Genomic DNA, 15,194 nt, shown 5'->3' on the forward strand with positions numbered 1-15,194 from the left:
ACACACAGACACACACACATACACACTCAGACACACACACACACTCACATACACACTCACATACCCACACACTCACACACACACTCAGACACATGCAGTCTCACACACATGCACACAGACAGGTGCATGCACACACACTCAGACACACACACTCAGATACACACTCACACACACACTCAGACACACACACACTCACACACACACTCAGACACACACCCACACGCTCAGACACACGCACACTCACATACACACACAGATGCACATTCAGGTGTGTGTATGCACTTACATACACACTCAGACACATTCTCACACACATGCAGATGCACACACACACTGAGACACACACTCAGATGGGTGCACACACTCAGAAATGCACACCCAGACACATGCAGACGCACACTGTCTGCATGCATGGGTGTGTGCACTCACATGCACACTCATGCAGATGCATACACAGACACACACTTGGGTGCATGCACTCACACACACACTCAGGCACACACAGAACACATGTAGACTTGTGCATGCAGACACACACTCACATACACTCACGCAGGTGCATACACAGACACACCCCCAGACACATGCACACCCAGACACACACACTTAGAACACACCCAGCCTAGTGCACGCACACACACACATGCACACACTCTTGACGGAATGGGCAGACTTGGTGTTTGGTCTTTGGAGGCCTAGTTCTTCTTTGTCCCAGACAGAGGGAACAGTCTGTGATACGTTCTGGAAGACAGAGCACACTTCGTCACTGATGCAGGCAGGTGTGGAGCCCACCCTTGGAGATAGCTCTCTTCCAGGGAATCTCTCTTCCACGCTGGGTGTAACCTTCTCAAGGACATGAGCCACTGAACCTTCACCCAGAGGCCACTCCTTTGATTGCAGGTTCTGTCCCGTCCACCGGTAGCCCCGAGTGCTTGGCACAGTCCCACATGTCTGCAAAGGGTGTGGGGCTGGGACCCAACCACACAACACACACACCATCTCACGGTGCTCGCGTAGCGGCCCCAGGAGGTTTAACACAAAATAAGCTATTATCCTGTTTCCTTAAGAAGCAGCAGTGAGATATGTTACTAAGCAATTAGGAAGCTGAGCCCCTATGCTTAGCAGTGTTTACTTTCGAGGCAGCGGACGCGTGTTACCCAGGGTGGAGCTGTACTTGCCTGCAGTGGACAGTTATTGGACAAGAACGGCCCCTGTAGCACTTGTTTACTTTTCTGAAACAGAGAGAGACACAGGAGTTACGACTGCGTGCCAGGCTCCGCCCCACAGAAGAGCTCTATGCCAGGCGCCGTGGCAGCCACCAAGCAGCCCGCAGCCAGAGCAAGCAGGCCGTCTCGTGGACATCGTTCTGTAATGGCCTGTTTTGACAAAGAAAATCAAAATTACACACACATTTTCCAAGGTTTATTTTTCTTTCCAATATTACATTATTAGACAGAGCTTTGAAAACAATTCTTACATTTGTGCACTTTGCTTTATCCCTTAATAAGCATGAACTCTGGCCTCGGGTCAGCCGGTCCATTGACCTGGGCCACCCCTCTGGTCCCCCTGCCCTTTCCTCCTGTTGCTCTAGTTAATTTGACTTTTGCTGTGGCATGTCTAGACTCCTCACTGAAATTTTTGAGTTTCGCACTTTACGCTCTAAATTTCTTACAGTCTAGACATCATACTAGAATGTATTATTACCGTGACATCTCAAAACAGCATCTTAAAGATATTTCTTGATCTGTCAGTTTTGTAAGGACATGTAAATTTTGGAGAAACCTCAACTATGTCCAAGACAAATTTTTCCATTTTTGTAAACCTGATTTTATGTAAAACAACTCTGTTGTGCAGACTTTAGATCAGAGTTTACGAAAATTAACAAGAAGCATAGATTAGGATTTTGTACCCAAGTCCTAAATCAAAACAGAGTATGGTTTAAAATTCACTGTGTAAGCTCGAAATTTTTTGTAATTCAATGAAAGAAGTAAACATGTTTACAAAGTACATCCAAGTTCTCAGGAAAATCTTCCTAAATGAAGAAAAGCAAACACAGTTTTGGTTAATTGGAAGGAAAAGTGTGTGAGTGGGTGTGTAAGATGGGCTGTGAGTGTGAATCTACACAATTTAAGGCGGAAAATAAAATTTTGAAAAGGATGACAGTGGAGAAAAACCTCTTACTTCATGCCGGAAATGGGAAAATGTCACGTTTCTCTGCTAAGGTTTGCCCGCTCAGCGCGGAGATAGCTGAACGTGGACATTCAATCAGCGGGTCCTTTTGCCAGGAAAGCCTGAGAGGGTGTGGGGCTGGGAGGAAGCCCAGGGTGGAGTCTGACGGAGGAGCTGAGGGGTATTCCAGCATCATGTACAATGACGCTAATGCCCAGATATTGGAGCCGGGCTGAGCTCCCACTTCCACTGTGGACCGAATAGAACAGGTGCCTCTAAGGGAGACTCCACCCTGCTGACCAGCATGAGGGCGGCGGGCCTGGCCGTGCAGTCCCACTAAGACGGGCCCGGGGTGGCCACGCCTGGGCCCAGCCCTCCCGCTTGGGGTGAGGACCTGGTCCCATAGGCTGCTCCCCGAGGCCGTGTCATCACCGCTCGGGCTGGCAGCTGGGCCAAGGCTTGGGGCAGAGGGAATGCGGATGGCTCAGAGCTGAGGGTGCAGGGGCGTGGGGTCCCTGGAAAGTGCTCTGCCTTCTGAGGATGAAAGAGATTGGAAAATAGACCCGCCCGCTCCTCCTTCTAAACCTCCCTTTCCCGACTCAGGTTGTCAAGGCAACGGGAGCTTCAGCTCCGACAAAACAGATGCCAGACCCTGAGGACGTGCCTCAAGTGTGAGTGGTGGGGAGCCCGCCAGGCCCATACAGGTCGTGTGCACAGGCGTGCGTCCAGGCGTGATGCACGCACTGTGTGTGTGTGTGCAGAGCCGGGAGCTGGGGCGGCTTGCTGCTACAGGCCCGGCGCCTTCAGAGGGCAAGTCATGCTGGACACTTGTCCGTCTCTGCACCTTTAATGTGTGGACCACCTCGGCGTGGCCCCTCCAGTTCTATTTCCTGCCTGAAGGTCCTGCCCATGTTTCTAAAGGCTAAAGCCAACTTTTGGTCAGTCACCCAGTTTTGCTCATTTTTTTTTCTGATGGGACCAAGCACAAACGGGTCCATTGAAAAAGAAATAAATGTAACAACCACAGGGTGTTCTCTAAACTGTGTGGGTCCGGCCAAGGACACTGTAAGGGATCGGCAGACCAGCGGAGCCCCCTGTACGGCTGGTCAGGCTGCCCTTTGGCAGAACGCAGTGAGCATCACCTCCCTGGCTAAGAAACGTCACTGAGAAGCGGGTTCCTGCCTGCACGGACTTCCCCGTGCCGGTCTCCCCTGTGGGACCTGTCTAAAGTGTTACTCTTGCACGCGCGTCGTGACCAGCTGCCTGGGGGCGGTGGGTGCCCAGGGAGGTCTCGCTGCAATTTGACATCCACGCCAGCCCCGCCCTGTGCTAACCCTACTTGTTGACAGCCGTGAGCAACTGAGGAGGTGGGCAGTGAGGTCCGGGGTGCTGCTGCGGTGGAGAAGTTTATCACAGAGAACCGGGCACTTGTGTTGTTACCACACAGAACATCACAAGGGGCAAAGCAGAAGCAGCACAGAGTCCACACAGCATCCATCTGGTCGACCCGAGACAGAGACGCGGGTTATTCATGGAGAGGAGCAAGTTTACTGGAACAAATTGTCAGTCAGCAAGAGGCCAAACATTGAGAAAAGTGGCTACCGCGCATACTGCAACAGGAGGAATTCGCCGAGAGAGAACGGTTAGTGATACAAACCAACCGCCATGCAACCAGCAGCAAGCAAAGGTCAGAGTCGTGAGAGGCTCGGAAAGGGGGCTCCCACACTGTCCCTGCAGTACAGTCACAGTTTCCAATGATCACTTTTGTGACTATGCAACTGGGCTCATATTACTAGCTGCAACATCACAAAAATGACACTGGCCACCGCTAATTAGCTGGCAGAGTAAGGGCTGTCCGTGTTTACAGAGAGCGGCGTCAGTGTATGGCACTGCACACGGCCACGAGAGAGAGACAGACAGAGACAGAGTTCCTCTAGAGCACGCCCTCCATGTGATGCTAATTATCTCTTAGCTTAGCAGTTTCTCTTAGAAGTGTAAATGTGCTCCCTCTGGGCGCCAGAAATATTTAATTACACATCTCGGTCTCTGACGAACGCGCTGGGCCAGAGAGGGAAGGAGCTGGGTCTATTGTTCAGAGGGGGCCGCGCGGCCCGCTGCCCTGCAGTGACCAGCGTCTTCCCAGCCGTCAGGGTCACAGAGCAGCGACTGGCCACGTCTGAGCACCATGCGCCCTGAGGATGTGACGGGACCAAGGCCCGGGGCCGCATGAGCAGCCCCGACCGTCGCTGAGGGCGGGATGGCCTTCTCCAGCGAGATGGGCCCTCGGGCCGTGGGCCTCTCACTTCCCGAAACCTCCTCGGGCCCTGTCTCCTGGGACTCTGGAGAGAGGGAAGCGGGGAATCGGATCTGTCTTCCTGACGGACTGCACACACAGAGGGTGGGTTATGGACTGTCTGATCCCATACACGGATGTGGAGCTAGAAGCACGCCTGTGTGCACACATGAGCAAGAACGCCGGCCGGAGTGCGGGGATGGCCGTCTGGCAGCTGCACCGTGCTGCCAGTGATGACTGCTTGTTGAAGATTCTATGAGGAAACAGGCCCTAAGCAAGGCTTTTAGAAATAAATTTGTATTAAGAAAATGTGAAAAATGACCAGGCAGTTGGGATGGGTGGGGGCGGGGGGCTCGTCGGGGTGTGTCTGCGCCGCCGGCCTCTCTGGGGACAGTGAGGGTGACGGGTGTGACGCCAAGCAAGTGTCTCTCCTGGAGCTGTTTCACCTGCTATTTGATACAAAGGATTATCCAGTAAAAATAGAAAACAAACCCGGATTTGCTTTTCCAAAGTGGACTAAAAGGAAAAGAAGTAGTATCAAAATAACCTTCAGAATCTGGACCCCAAATTCAAGAAACCCAGCTTTATGCTCGAAACCCCGCCTTTATGACAACAACGCTTGCCATTCTGACTTCCCAGGAGTTACGTGTCTGTGAACTGTTCAGACACAAGTTGGTTTCTGATCACGTGCAATTCAAGTGGGTTAAAGCCTGTTTTGTCTTAACTCTCCAATTCCTTGTTTTGAAGATTTACTGGACTTCCAATCAGTTACATGTAAGGGAGGTTCTCGGGAGTGTAGAGTATGGTTCTGGGTAGCCCTCAACACCTTCATTTTCTTTCTAGATGTTTAAAACAGTCAGTTTTGAAGTTGTACCACAGATAGAGGGTTATGTGTGACCCCCAAGCCAGGCGTTTTTCCAAGGTCACCCATTAGCTAGTCATCTGGGCCTCATTCTCACCACCATCTCTAACCAGCTGAGTAGCCAAAACTCTGGGCTGTATTCATCCATACCCGTGAAACACGAACCCCAGGAATTCTCCCCCACGTGAAGAATCTTACTGATAACCATGACCACATTTCCACAATTCTAAGATACACAGCCCCCCTCACGTCCAACACCTCTAAAGCTAAAGACGTCTTACAACCAACATGTGAGTTACCACAATCTCCCGCCTTTCCACTGTAGCTAACACGGGTATACCTGTGGCGTACAAGCATAAGACAGACGGCACGTCTTACAGCAAACAGCCCCTGGGACCCAGATGTCCCCTCTCTCTGATGGCAACCGGAGTGCGGTTACCCCGCTGGCGGGCCGTGGGTCTTACCTGCGGAAGTCCAGGAGGGACCTGGTGGAGGAAGGCACGCCCTGGTCATACCAGCTCAGGAAGTGGAACTGTGTCACCGTGCGCGTCTCGTTGGTCTGCAGGTTCTTCAGGTAGAAGCTCCTCACGAGGAAATCCTCGCACCAGATGTGCTCAGAGACCAGATGTACCTGGCGGGGGGAGTGCACAGGGCGGGGCAGGGCAGAGAGAGCGTCGGCTGGGGGCCCGGCCCCCCAAACGTGGAGCCACTTTGTCAGAGACGGCTGGGCACCCTGAGGGCCGACCGTGCGTGGCAGGCGGGTGGCCTGTCCAGCTTTCCAAGTTCAACACGGTTTTCATAAAAGGTTACTTCGTGCTTTTTTTTTTACATGTCACTCAGGGGCAAAATAGTCAAATTATTGTAAAAAATGTGTCACAATCCAAACGAGTCCTGTTTCTGTCTTTTCTAAGCCATATAAACCTCCAAGAAAAATCACCAGAAAAAAATTATACTTTTGGACAAAAACTCAAACGGGGTTCTATTCTCACTGGCATTTCATAAGAGAGGCCCCACCCAGTTGCAGAAAGATGAAACTGAAAGGTTTGTATAGACGCTGCCAGGCCCTGAGCACTGGAAGCCCAGGGCGGGGACCCCAAAACCATGACCAGCTTAGAGGGGAACATCCAGGCATCTGAGGTGAGCCCTCCTGAGGGCCTCTGGTGTTCTGACGAATTTTAATGGGAAATAAAGTCAAAGGGTACACTCTGGTATTGGGATAATTGCCCAAGGTTATTTACTTCCTTCTTGATGTGGGCAAAAGTCCAGCCAAGGAAATGAGTTTGCCAGTAGGGGACCCCGGAGTCAAAAGGCTGAGTGGGTGCTACGGACGCAGAGCCCAGAAAGCAGCGGGAGCCGGGTGCAGGTGAGCCCTGAAGAATTAGGGTCAACGGGGGCTTCTTCCTGAAAACAGACCACCCAGTGAGGTCCTTTCTTGGGTGCTTTCTGTCCAAATTTGGATTCATAGAATTTAAAAATGGAAACCACGCCATTTCTGGCAGAGTTCCTGTGGCACGGCTGTCTGGAGGGCCTGCTGACCGCAGGGCTGGGCAAACCTCCTGTGGACTTGCAGGGACAGCGGCCCAGTGTCTGCCCAGGACGGGCCCTCACCCGCAGCTGCCACGGCCCCCTGCCCACGGCCCAGCGGGCGCCCTGGAAGTACCTCGTAGATGTGGTAGAGGTTGGAGCCCTCATCGGGCCAGTAGTGGTAGCACTGCCGGACGCCGTTCTCCGAGAGGGGGGTCAGCATGACGATGACCACGCAGCCGCTCTCCCACACCATCTGCGGACCGAGAGGCGGGTGAGGCGCTGAGCCCCGCGACGTGCGGAGTCAGCGCCCCAGGCACACGGCTCATGTGTGCTCCGTCCCCAGGAAACTGGTTCCTTAGGCGGCGAGCTCTGCCTTTGCAGCTGAGAACTCGGGCCCACAGTCTGCACGTTCCAGGAGACATTACAAACAGAATCCAGTAAACCCATTCCACGCCTTGACACCCACTGGGTTCTCTGCTCCGCTCAGCCACGGCTCCTCACTGCTGGTCTCCGACGCGCCACAAACAGGTGACTGGGTGTTGGGTGCTTGGCCCCAGGTAGGCAGCCTGCCAGCTCGGATACACCACTGTTCCGAGGGACATGGGCGGAAATCACGGGCACGTTTGTGTTCCAGGGCTCGTCACCATCGTGGGACCAGAGAAGCAGTCTCCTTTGCGGAGCTGCCATCCCACCCGAAGCCGACTCTGGAAGGTTCCTCCCCATGTGCATTACAGAGAGTGAGTGCCCACTTCTACCAAAATACAGCAACTCTGCCCACAGGAGAGGGCACCCTGAACGGACAGTCATCGACCGCAGCCCCTAAACCCGCTCCGGGACATGCAAGCAAATGGACCCACACTTGAACCCCAGACCCGGCGAAGACACAAAGGCACTCGGACTTGACTCTTCAGACACGTGTCACAGCCAGCGGCCGTGGACTTGGAGCCCAGTCGCTCAACTCACTGATTCTAAGGGACTGCTGAGTGGCCTGGACACTCGCTGGCACGGTAAATACACTGACGACGTCTCCGCATTCCTTGCACTGGGTTATGTTAACTCCTCAGAAGTCTTTACAAACAACTGCATCTAGATGTGAAGTTTGTATCACAGCTTCTGTTTCTTTAAAACGTAGATTTAACAATCTGATTAAGATCTTGTAGTTTATAAAATCCTCATAACTCAGATAGAAAATGCTTTCTCTTCATGTTCTTGTTACTAAATTCCCCTTTAAATTATATTCTGAAAATCACATGTGTGCACAGTATTTTCTCTTTTAATGTTGGTTCACCCCCCACCCCTGTGATAGAAACAGCTAATATTCTTAAGGCCCCTCATGGTGTATCATTTGCGGTGGAATTTAATGGGACTTGCTACAATGTTTACAAAAAAGCCCACACAAATATGAATTACACTCAAGCCCACACGCTTCCCTCTTCTTCAGTGCAAATGCAACAATTCAAGGCGGGCGCCCTGCTCTAAGCTTTGCTGGCTCCCAGGCTGGCCCTAATCCGTCCTTCTCGCACGCAGTGGTTTAATGTGCCTGGAGAAGGTGCAGAAGCTCATTGAAGCCATTAGGAAAATGAGGAGAAACACAGGTTTTATGAGTGTAATAAAAATACAATGATCCGGGCCATAAACTAATCACCGAGGCTCTGCCGAACCCCCGAGTGTGGCATCCGGAAGCCCTCCCCACCGAGGTTCCTTCCGCCCGGGGACCCTCCGGGCTCTCTGAAGGTGTGGTTGAGAGTGAATCCAAATGAAACAATTTAGACCAACAACTCCAAAAGCACCCCAGGGGATAATACTTCTTTTCAGGTCACCGTGTGGAAGCAGAGAGGGGCTGACTAAATTGAAGCTGTCTCACCCGCTTGGGCACCCACTCCCTGCCCACCTCCCACCGCGGTGCCCTGCTCACAGGGCTGGGCTCGAGCGCGCACCAGGGAATCCACGGTGGGTCTTGGAGGGAACACAGGGTCTGGTGAAAGTCCCGGTCAAGTCGGGTCTGTTTCTGAACGGGAGAGCGCACTCTTTCCTGGCTGAGATTCACAGGGTCGTGCCCGGCACAAGAAGGGCACCACTTCTATGCCCAGCCTTTGAGATACCTCTGGCGCTCTCTCCAAGGACGCAGACAGCAGCCTGGAGTCCTCCCTGATCCTGCTGTGGTCCCCTGCAGCGGCGGCTTTGCTGAGCCCAAGAGTGGATGGTTGATACCAGAAACGGCACCTTCTACACTTCCCGTTTGGCTGGGGCTCAGAGAGCAGCGTCGTGTCCCGGAGCACGCGGCACGTTTACTGGGCGCCTAACGCAGGTCAGGACACCAGAGGCCGCGATGGGGGAGAGGGTCGGGCCGGAACGTCTCTCACTGGCAAAAAGTGGGCTCCTTCTCCCCAACAGGAGGCAGGCGCTGCCGGTCCTGGGTCGGACGGAACATGATCTCGGGTGGGGATCCCAAGGACAGGTCCCGGCGCTGCGCTTGGAGAGCAACCAGAAATGCCCCCTTCTCCTGAGTGTGTCTTCAGATGCACAGCACCAACCGTGGAAGGCCACCCTGAATGCACGCCATCACCTGGCACACAGAGGCGGGGCGCGACGGGGCCCCGGTGGTGACAGTCACTGCTTCACCCGTGGGTATGTCGTGGGAGTCGGGGTGGCAGCTCAGGGGTCCTGGGCTGCGCTCAGGTGCTCGGTCGGGTCCGACTCTGTGCGACTCCATGGGCTGTAGCCCGCCGGGCTCCTCTGTCCATGGGATTCTCCAGGCAAGAATACTGGAGTGGGCTGCCATGCCCTCCTCCGGGGGATCTTCCTGACCCAGGGATTGAACCCACAGCTCTTAGGTCTCCTGCACTTGCAGGCAGATTCTTAACCTCAGGGGTCCTGGGCTGTCATAAAGCATACCAGCGACAACCTACAGCCCCAGCCCCTCTGCGGCACTCAGAGGCCACCCAGAGAAGGGACACGTGAGGGCAACACAGCGGACACAGCTGAGCATGGGGGCCTGTTCACGGTCATCAGACCTGGGCGAGTGGAAAGGCTAACACGCAGCAGTTCACACCGTGGGCTCGAGTGACGCGGAATACATACTTTGGTGACTGTTTGAGCCAAAGGAGTAAGTTTCCCAGGTGGGTCAGTGGTAAAGAGTCTGCCGGCACTGCAGGAGACGCAGGACAGGTGGGTGCAATTCCTGGGTTGGGAAGGCCCCCTGAAGGAGGAAATGGTGACCCACTCCAGGATTCTTGCCTGGAGACTCCCATGGACAGAGGGGCCTGGTGAGCCACAGTCCATGGGGTCACAGAGTCAGACTCGACTGAGCAACTAAACAATAACAGCAAGTTTACCAACTGCTTAAAAAAGAAACACCATGCTGGTCTGGGCTATGGGCTGGACTTTGTCCCTGAAATGACATGCTGACGTCTTAACCCCCGCCACCGGTGACTGCCGCCTGATTTGCAAAGAGGGTCTCTGCAGATGTCGCCGAGACAAGACGAGGTTCCGATGCATCAGGGTGGGGCCTAATTGAACACAAAGAAGGGAGATGCCAGGTGAATGCAAGGACGGTGCTACGGAGATGCTGCCGTAACACGGGGACCCTGCGGGCAGGAAGGAGCCTCATCTCGGTGCTTTGGGGGCGGGGGAGTGGCCCTGCCAGCAGCAGGGCTGGACTCGGCCTCTGGAACTGAGAGGGAGCACGCTTCTGCAGCTTTCGGCTGCCCCGTTTGTGCAAATCTGTCACAGCAGCGCAGGAAACGAACACACTCACCAAGGCCCAGCCTCTGTGCCAGCCCCCGAATCATCCACAGGAGTTGGTACATGTCCATTCGAGGCTTCTTTTATTCATCGAACTAAACCAAATGGAAGGAAACTGTAGAGTCTCTTCACCCGAAGTCGTTCTTGAGTACTAAGTGTTCAGTGAAAAAACTTCGGAGTGCACTGAGGCCTGATTAAAGGCAGATGGTCCACGTGGACAGGTCAAGTCCGGGCCTCCTGCTCGGTAAGGTGCTCTGGTCCCTCCGGGGGGGCGCATCCCCTCTCCTTCCCCGCATCTGCTGTGAAGCCCCCCTCCACCTTGTTCTGCTCTCGTCTGTGTGGGCACGGCTTTCTTCCACCAGACTGTCAGCTCCTTGAAGACGGCAGACCGTCTGGCTGCCAGCTCTACCTCCAAGGCATCTGGCGCCAGGCTTTATTATAGTTGATGCTTAGTTGAAAACAATACCTATTTTAAAAAGAGACCATTTGACTGCCTCTCTGAAAACAGAACTCAAAGAAAACGCTATCAAAGGCTCGCCTGGCAGAAGTCCTCCCAGGACCTGTTCGGTGCAGAGACACGTGCCTCTTGAAAGCCCATGTGCTGCTGCACGCCCACTGCAGCAGTCGCTACGTGAAGTGGAGACAGCTTTTCTCCAGAGCAGGCCGAGCGCGCCCCTCCATCCCTGATGCATGATTCATTTCCGCTGCCAATTCCTCTTCATAGGTGGAGGAGAGATCAGCTTAAGCCTGGCAGTGAGGATGCTGACAAAGAGGTGTGAGAACACATTTTATGTCAATCAGCTGGAACCACGCACTCTGAAGTCGATGAAAGAAGAGCAAACAGCAGTGTCTGAGCACCTTCTGCAGAGCAGCCCCAGCCCCGTTTCTGCCCCGTCCAGAGGGCGGTCCTTAGGAGCGCGCCCTGAGGTCTCCCCACCTTCTTGTCTGTTTTGGCCTAGTCACTGGCCCTGAGTCAAGCTGTGAGTGAGGTGGGTGGCGATCTGGCTAAATGTGGACGAAGGTGATGAAATCTTCATTACGTCTTAATGCAGGACTCATAACACAAACCCACCTGGTTTGTTTCTCTGTAAACAAAGCCGTCAGCATGGGCCTACTTCGCAGATAAAACCCCGAAGTAACGGGAGCAAAGCCAATACTTAATCCTGACCCCCAGGAAGGGCTGAGCAGGGAGGAAGGAGTCTTGCAGATAATAAGATTGGACCCAGGGCCTCCCTGGTGGTCCAGGGGTTAACAGTCGGCCTGCCAATCCAGGGGACGCGGGTTCAACCCCTGGTCCAGAGGCTCCCACATACCACGGAGCCAGTAAGCTCGGGCACTACAGCTAATGAGTCTGTGCTCTGCGACAAGGGAGGTCTCCACGGTGACGAGCCCGCGCACCGGAACTAGAGGAGTCCTTGCTCGTCTGAACCAGAGAAGGCCTGAGTGAGGCAACGAAGACCCGGAGCATCCAGAAACAGATAAGCAAATGAATCTCAAAAAAGAATCTGACCTGAGCTCGAGTCAGCCCCGATGCTGACAAACTGCAGTAGGCCCCTCTGGGTGTTTTCCCACCAGCAGGGTTTGTGCCCAGGCAGGAAGGAGAGCCATCTACACAGAAACACTTGCCCACTCACTGGACTCCAGCAAGCGTCCTCTTGCAAAGACAGAACAGCCTGCTTCCCTTTGAGCAGAGGCGAGGTGGCTCGTGTGTGCCATTCAGGCACTTCCACGGCGAGGCCACACGCAAACCAAGCTGCCTGTTCGTCCGAACGACATGCAGCTGCCGCGGAGGTATTTCTGTCAGGTACTTGACTGTGTGGGAAGTCCCTGAGCCGCGGTGTGTTGTCACTTAGAAGCACTTACAGCTCCTGGGCTGTGTTCACGTTTCACATTTAACACACACGTCGACTTCTTTAGGTAAAAGCGCCACTCAGGCTGTCATCGTTTCAAAACCAGGCCTGACGTAGATGCATCAGACCCACTTGTGACCCAAGAGAAGAAGGAGGAGAAAAAAGAAGAAAAAGTCAAAGAATGAATGAAAAAAGAGTGAAAGAAAGAAGAAAGGAAAGGCAGACGAGGGAACCGATATCACACATGAGAGCAGGGTGTTTTCGGCTGAGGGCCATAAAAATCAGTTAAGAAGGAAACCTGTGTTTCTGTGTTTCTCGCCCTGAGCCTGAGCTCTGACCCGCGTGCCTGGTGGCAGACACACACATATCCGGGTGCCAGGCTCGCCACGCCCGACCACACACAGGGCACGTCCCAAATCCCACCTTGACGTAAGATGATCTGACAAAAGTTTCCTTTTATCTGTAAAGATTTGTGAATTCATGTGCAGAAAATTCAATCAGAATAAATGTTTGAAGAAAAATGTCCTGGAAAATCAAGGGCCTGCGGTTAAAATGCTTCTGAACTCACAGAAACAAAAGATCAGGTTTTTCTTAGGAAACTCACTGTCCTCAATTCCTGTATTCCTTTAATTTAATTAGATAATCCTGCTTGTTTAACTTATATGCAGAGAACATCATTTGAAATGCCGGGCTGGATGAAGCACAAGCTGGAATCAAGATAGCTGGGAGAAATATCAATAATCTTGGATACACAGATGACATCACCCTTATGGCAGAAAGTGAAGAAGAATTAAAGAGCCTCTCAATGAAACTGAAAGAGGAGAGTGAAAAATTTGGCTTAAAGTTCAACATTCAGAAAACAAAGATCATGGCATCCGGTACCATCACTTCATGGCAAATAGATGGGGAAACAATGGAAACAGTGACAGATTTTCTGTTCTTGGGCTCCAAAATCACTGCAGATGGTGACTACAGCCATGAAATTAAAAGATGCTTGCTCCTTGGAAGAAAACCTATAACAAACCTAAACAGCATATTAAAGAACAGAGACATTACTTTGCTGACAAAAGTCTGTATAGTCAAAGCTGTGGTTTTTGTGTCTGGATGTGAGACCTGGACCATAAAGAAGGTTGGGACTCAAAGAATGGATGCTTTCAAACTGTGGTGCTCGAGAAGACTCTTGAGAGTCCCTTGGACTACAAGGAGATCCAACCAGTCAATCCTAAAGGAGATCAGTCCTGAATATTCATTGGACGGACTGAGGTTAAAGCTGAAGCTCCAATACTTTGGCCACCTGATGCGAAGAGCTGACTCATTGGAAAAGACCCTGATGCTGGGAAAGACTGAAGGCAGGAGGAGAAGGGGATGACAGAGGATGAGACGGTTGGATGGCATCACCGACTCAACGGATATGAGTTTGAACAAACTCTGGGAGATGGTGAAGGACAGGCAAGCCTGCCGTGCTGTAGTCCATGGGGTCGCAGAGATTTGGACACGACTGAGCAACTGGACAACCAATCAGATAATGTGCTCTAGAAACAACCAATCTGTAAGTTAACAGGGCCCCTGAGTACACTGTTCCATCCGCAGCCTCTTAACATTCCAGAGCCAGTACCTCTCCAAGCCCTCCTCTCCCATCACTAGCTGCCCAGAGCTTGTGTAGGATGAACAGTGGAAGTGACTGTGGGCATCACGGGGGGACTGGGGACCTCCTCCTACTCTGTGTCCTGCCTCTTAGGACCTCCAGAAATCGCGAGCCCTGATGTGACGTGGCCTCTGAGCCAGTGGGTATGACTTGACTGGGTGTCCTGCAGACTGGGGGGTGCTGGGTGTCTGCAAGGGTCACCTCTGGCTTCTCCAGGCTCAGCTCCTTGGGCCTTGGTGGTCCTAGCTATAAAGGGGTCGCCCTTAGCTGACCTGCCAGAGGTGGGGGTGGGGGCTGCCGCCTTCCGGCTCCACGTCTGCTGGACCCACCACCGCCTGGGTGCACCGCTCAATCGTGGAGCTCATCACTGCTGTTCTCATCATAAGTTCCTGGAGGAAAACCCTTAGGTTCCTTGGACCTCCTACAGCCCTCCACTTGCGTCTCTCCTTGTCCATCCTAAGAGTGGTGACTGATGGGTGCTGAGGAGCTTAAGCTCTTTAGTAAACCAAGCCCCACTGCTCGGAAAAGAAAGTACATTGCCCCAGTGAAGACTTCATAGCAGAATATACTTTCAGAAAGTGGGAAATAGAAAGCAACATAGGCTTTTTTCTCGGTAAGATGTTAATAATAAGTGTCCGTACTAATTGGGCATCAGCTGAATTCCAGCTGCCTTCAGCGCCTCGACCTGGGGGTCGGCCCAGCTCCCCAGCCTCTGATTGCATCATCTGAAAATTACCAAAAAGTCTGTCAAGCAGAGAGCGCAAGGCTGGAAATTCTAGAGTGTCTTCCCTGCCCCTCAGCTCCCATTGAGCAGGGCCGGCCACCAGTCCCGGCGCCGGAGAGGCCCCGGGCTGAGCTCAGGTACTGCTCGACCGACTGCAGGGGCCACGTCCGCAGAGAGTACTCAAATGCTGAACCAGCTGACTGCGCTGCCTGCACTTCTGCTTGGTCCGAAAATACAGGGGGGACGGCAGACAGCCCCTGCCCATGCAGAGAGGGCTCCTTGGATGGTGGCGAGGGGGCTGGTGGACTGGGGGCCGGAGCAGCACTAGTTGGATGGGTGAAGCCTGACCGGGCGGCTCAGCACCAGCAGCCTGTGCCCGG

The 15,194-nt window shown here is 53.2% G+C and overlaps 1 protein-coding gene across 2 annotated transcripts in view; it reads right to left on the bottom strand.

Annotated features, from left to right (window-relative positions):
* Positions 1-15,194, bottom strand: part of PTPRN2 (protein tyrosine phosphatase receptor type N2) — a 601,207-nt gene that overhangs the window by 18,143 nt on the left and 567,870 nt on the right. For both annotated transcript variants that reach the window (XM_065938706.1, XM_065938705.1), the window contains 3 exons: positions 6,985-7,104; positions 5,789-5,955; positions 1,179-1,232 (listed from right to left, as the gene is read on the bottom strand). In XM_065938706.1, coding sequence (XP_065794778.1) covers positions 1,179-1,232; positions 5,789-5,955; positions 6,985-7,104 — 341 coding nt within the window. The remainder of the gene's footprint in view (positions 1-1,178; positions 1,233-5,788; positions 5,956-6,984; positions 7,105-15,194) is intronic.

This window comes from Muntiacus reevesi, chromosome 6 (assembly GCF_963930625.1).
Source record: "Muntiacus reevesi chromosome 6, mMunRee1.1, whole genome shotgun sequence".
NCBI lineage: Eukaryota > Metazoa > Chordata > Mammalia > Artiodactyla > Cervidae > Muntiacus > Muntiacus reevesi.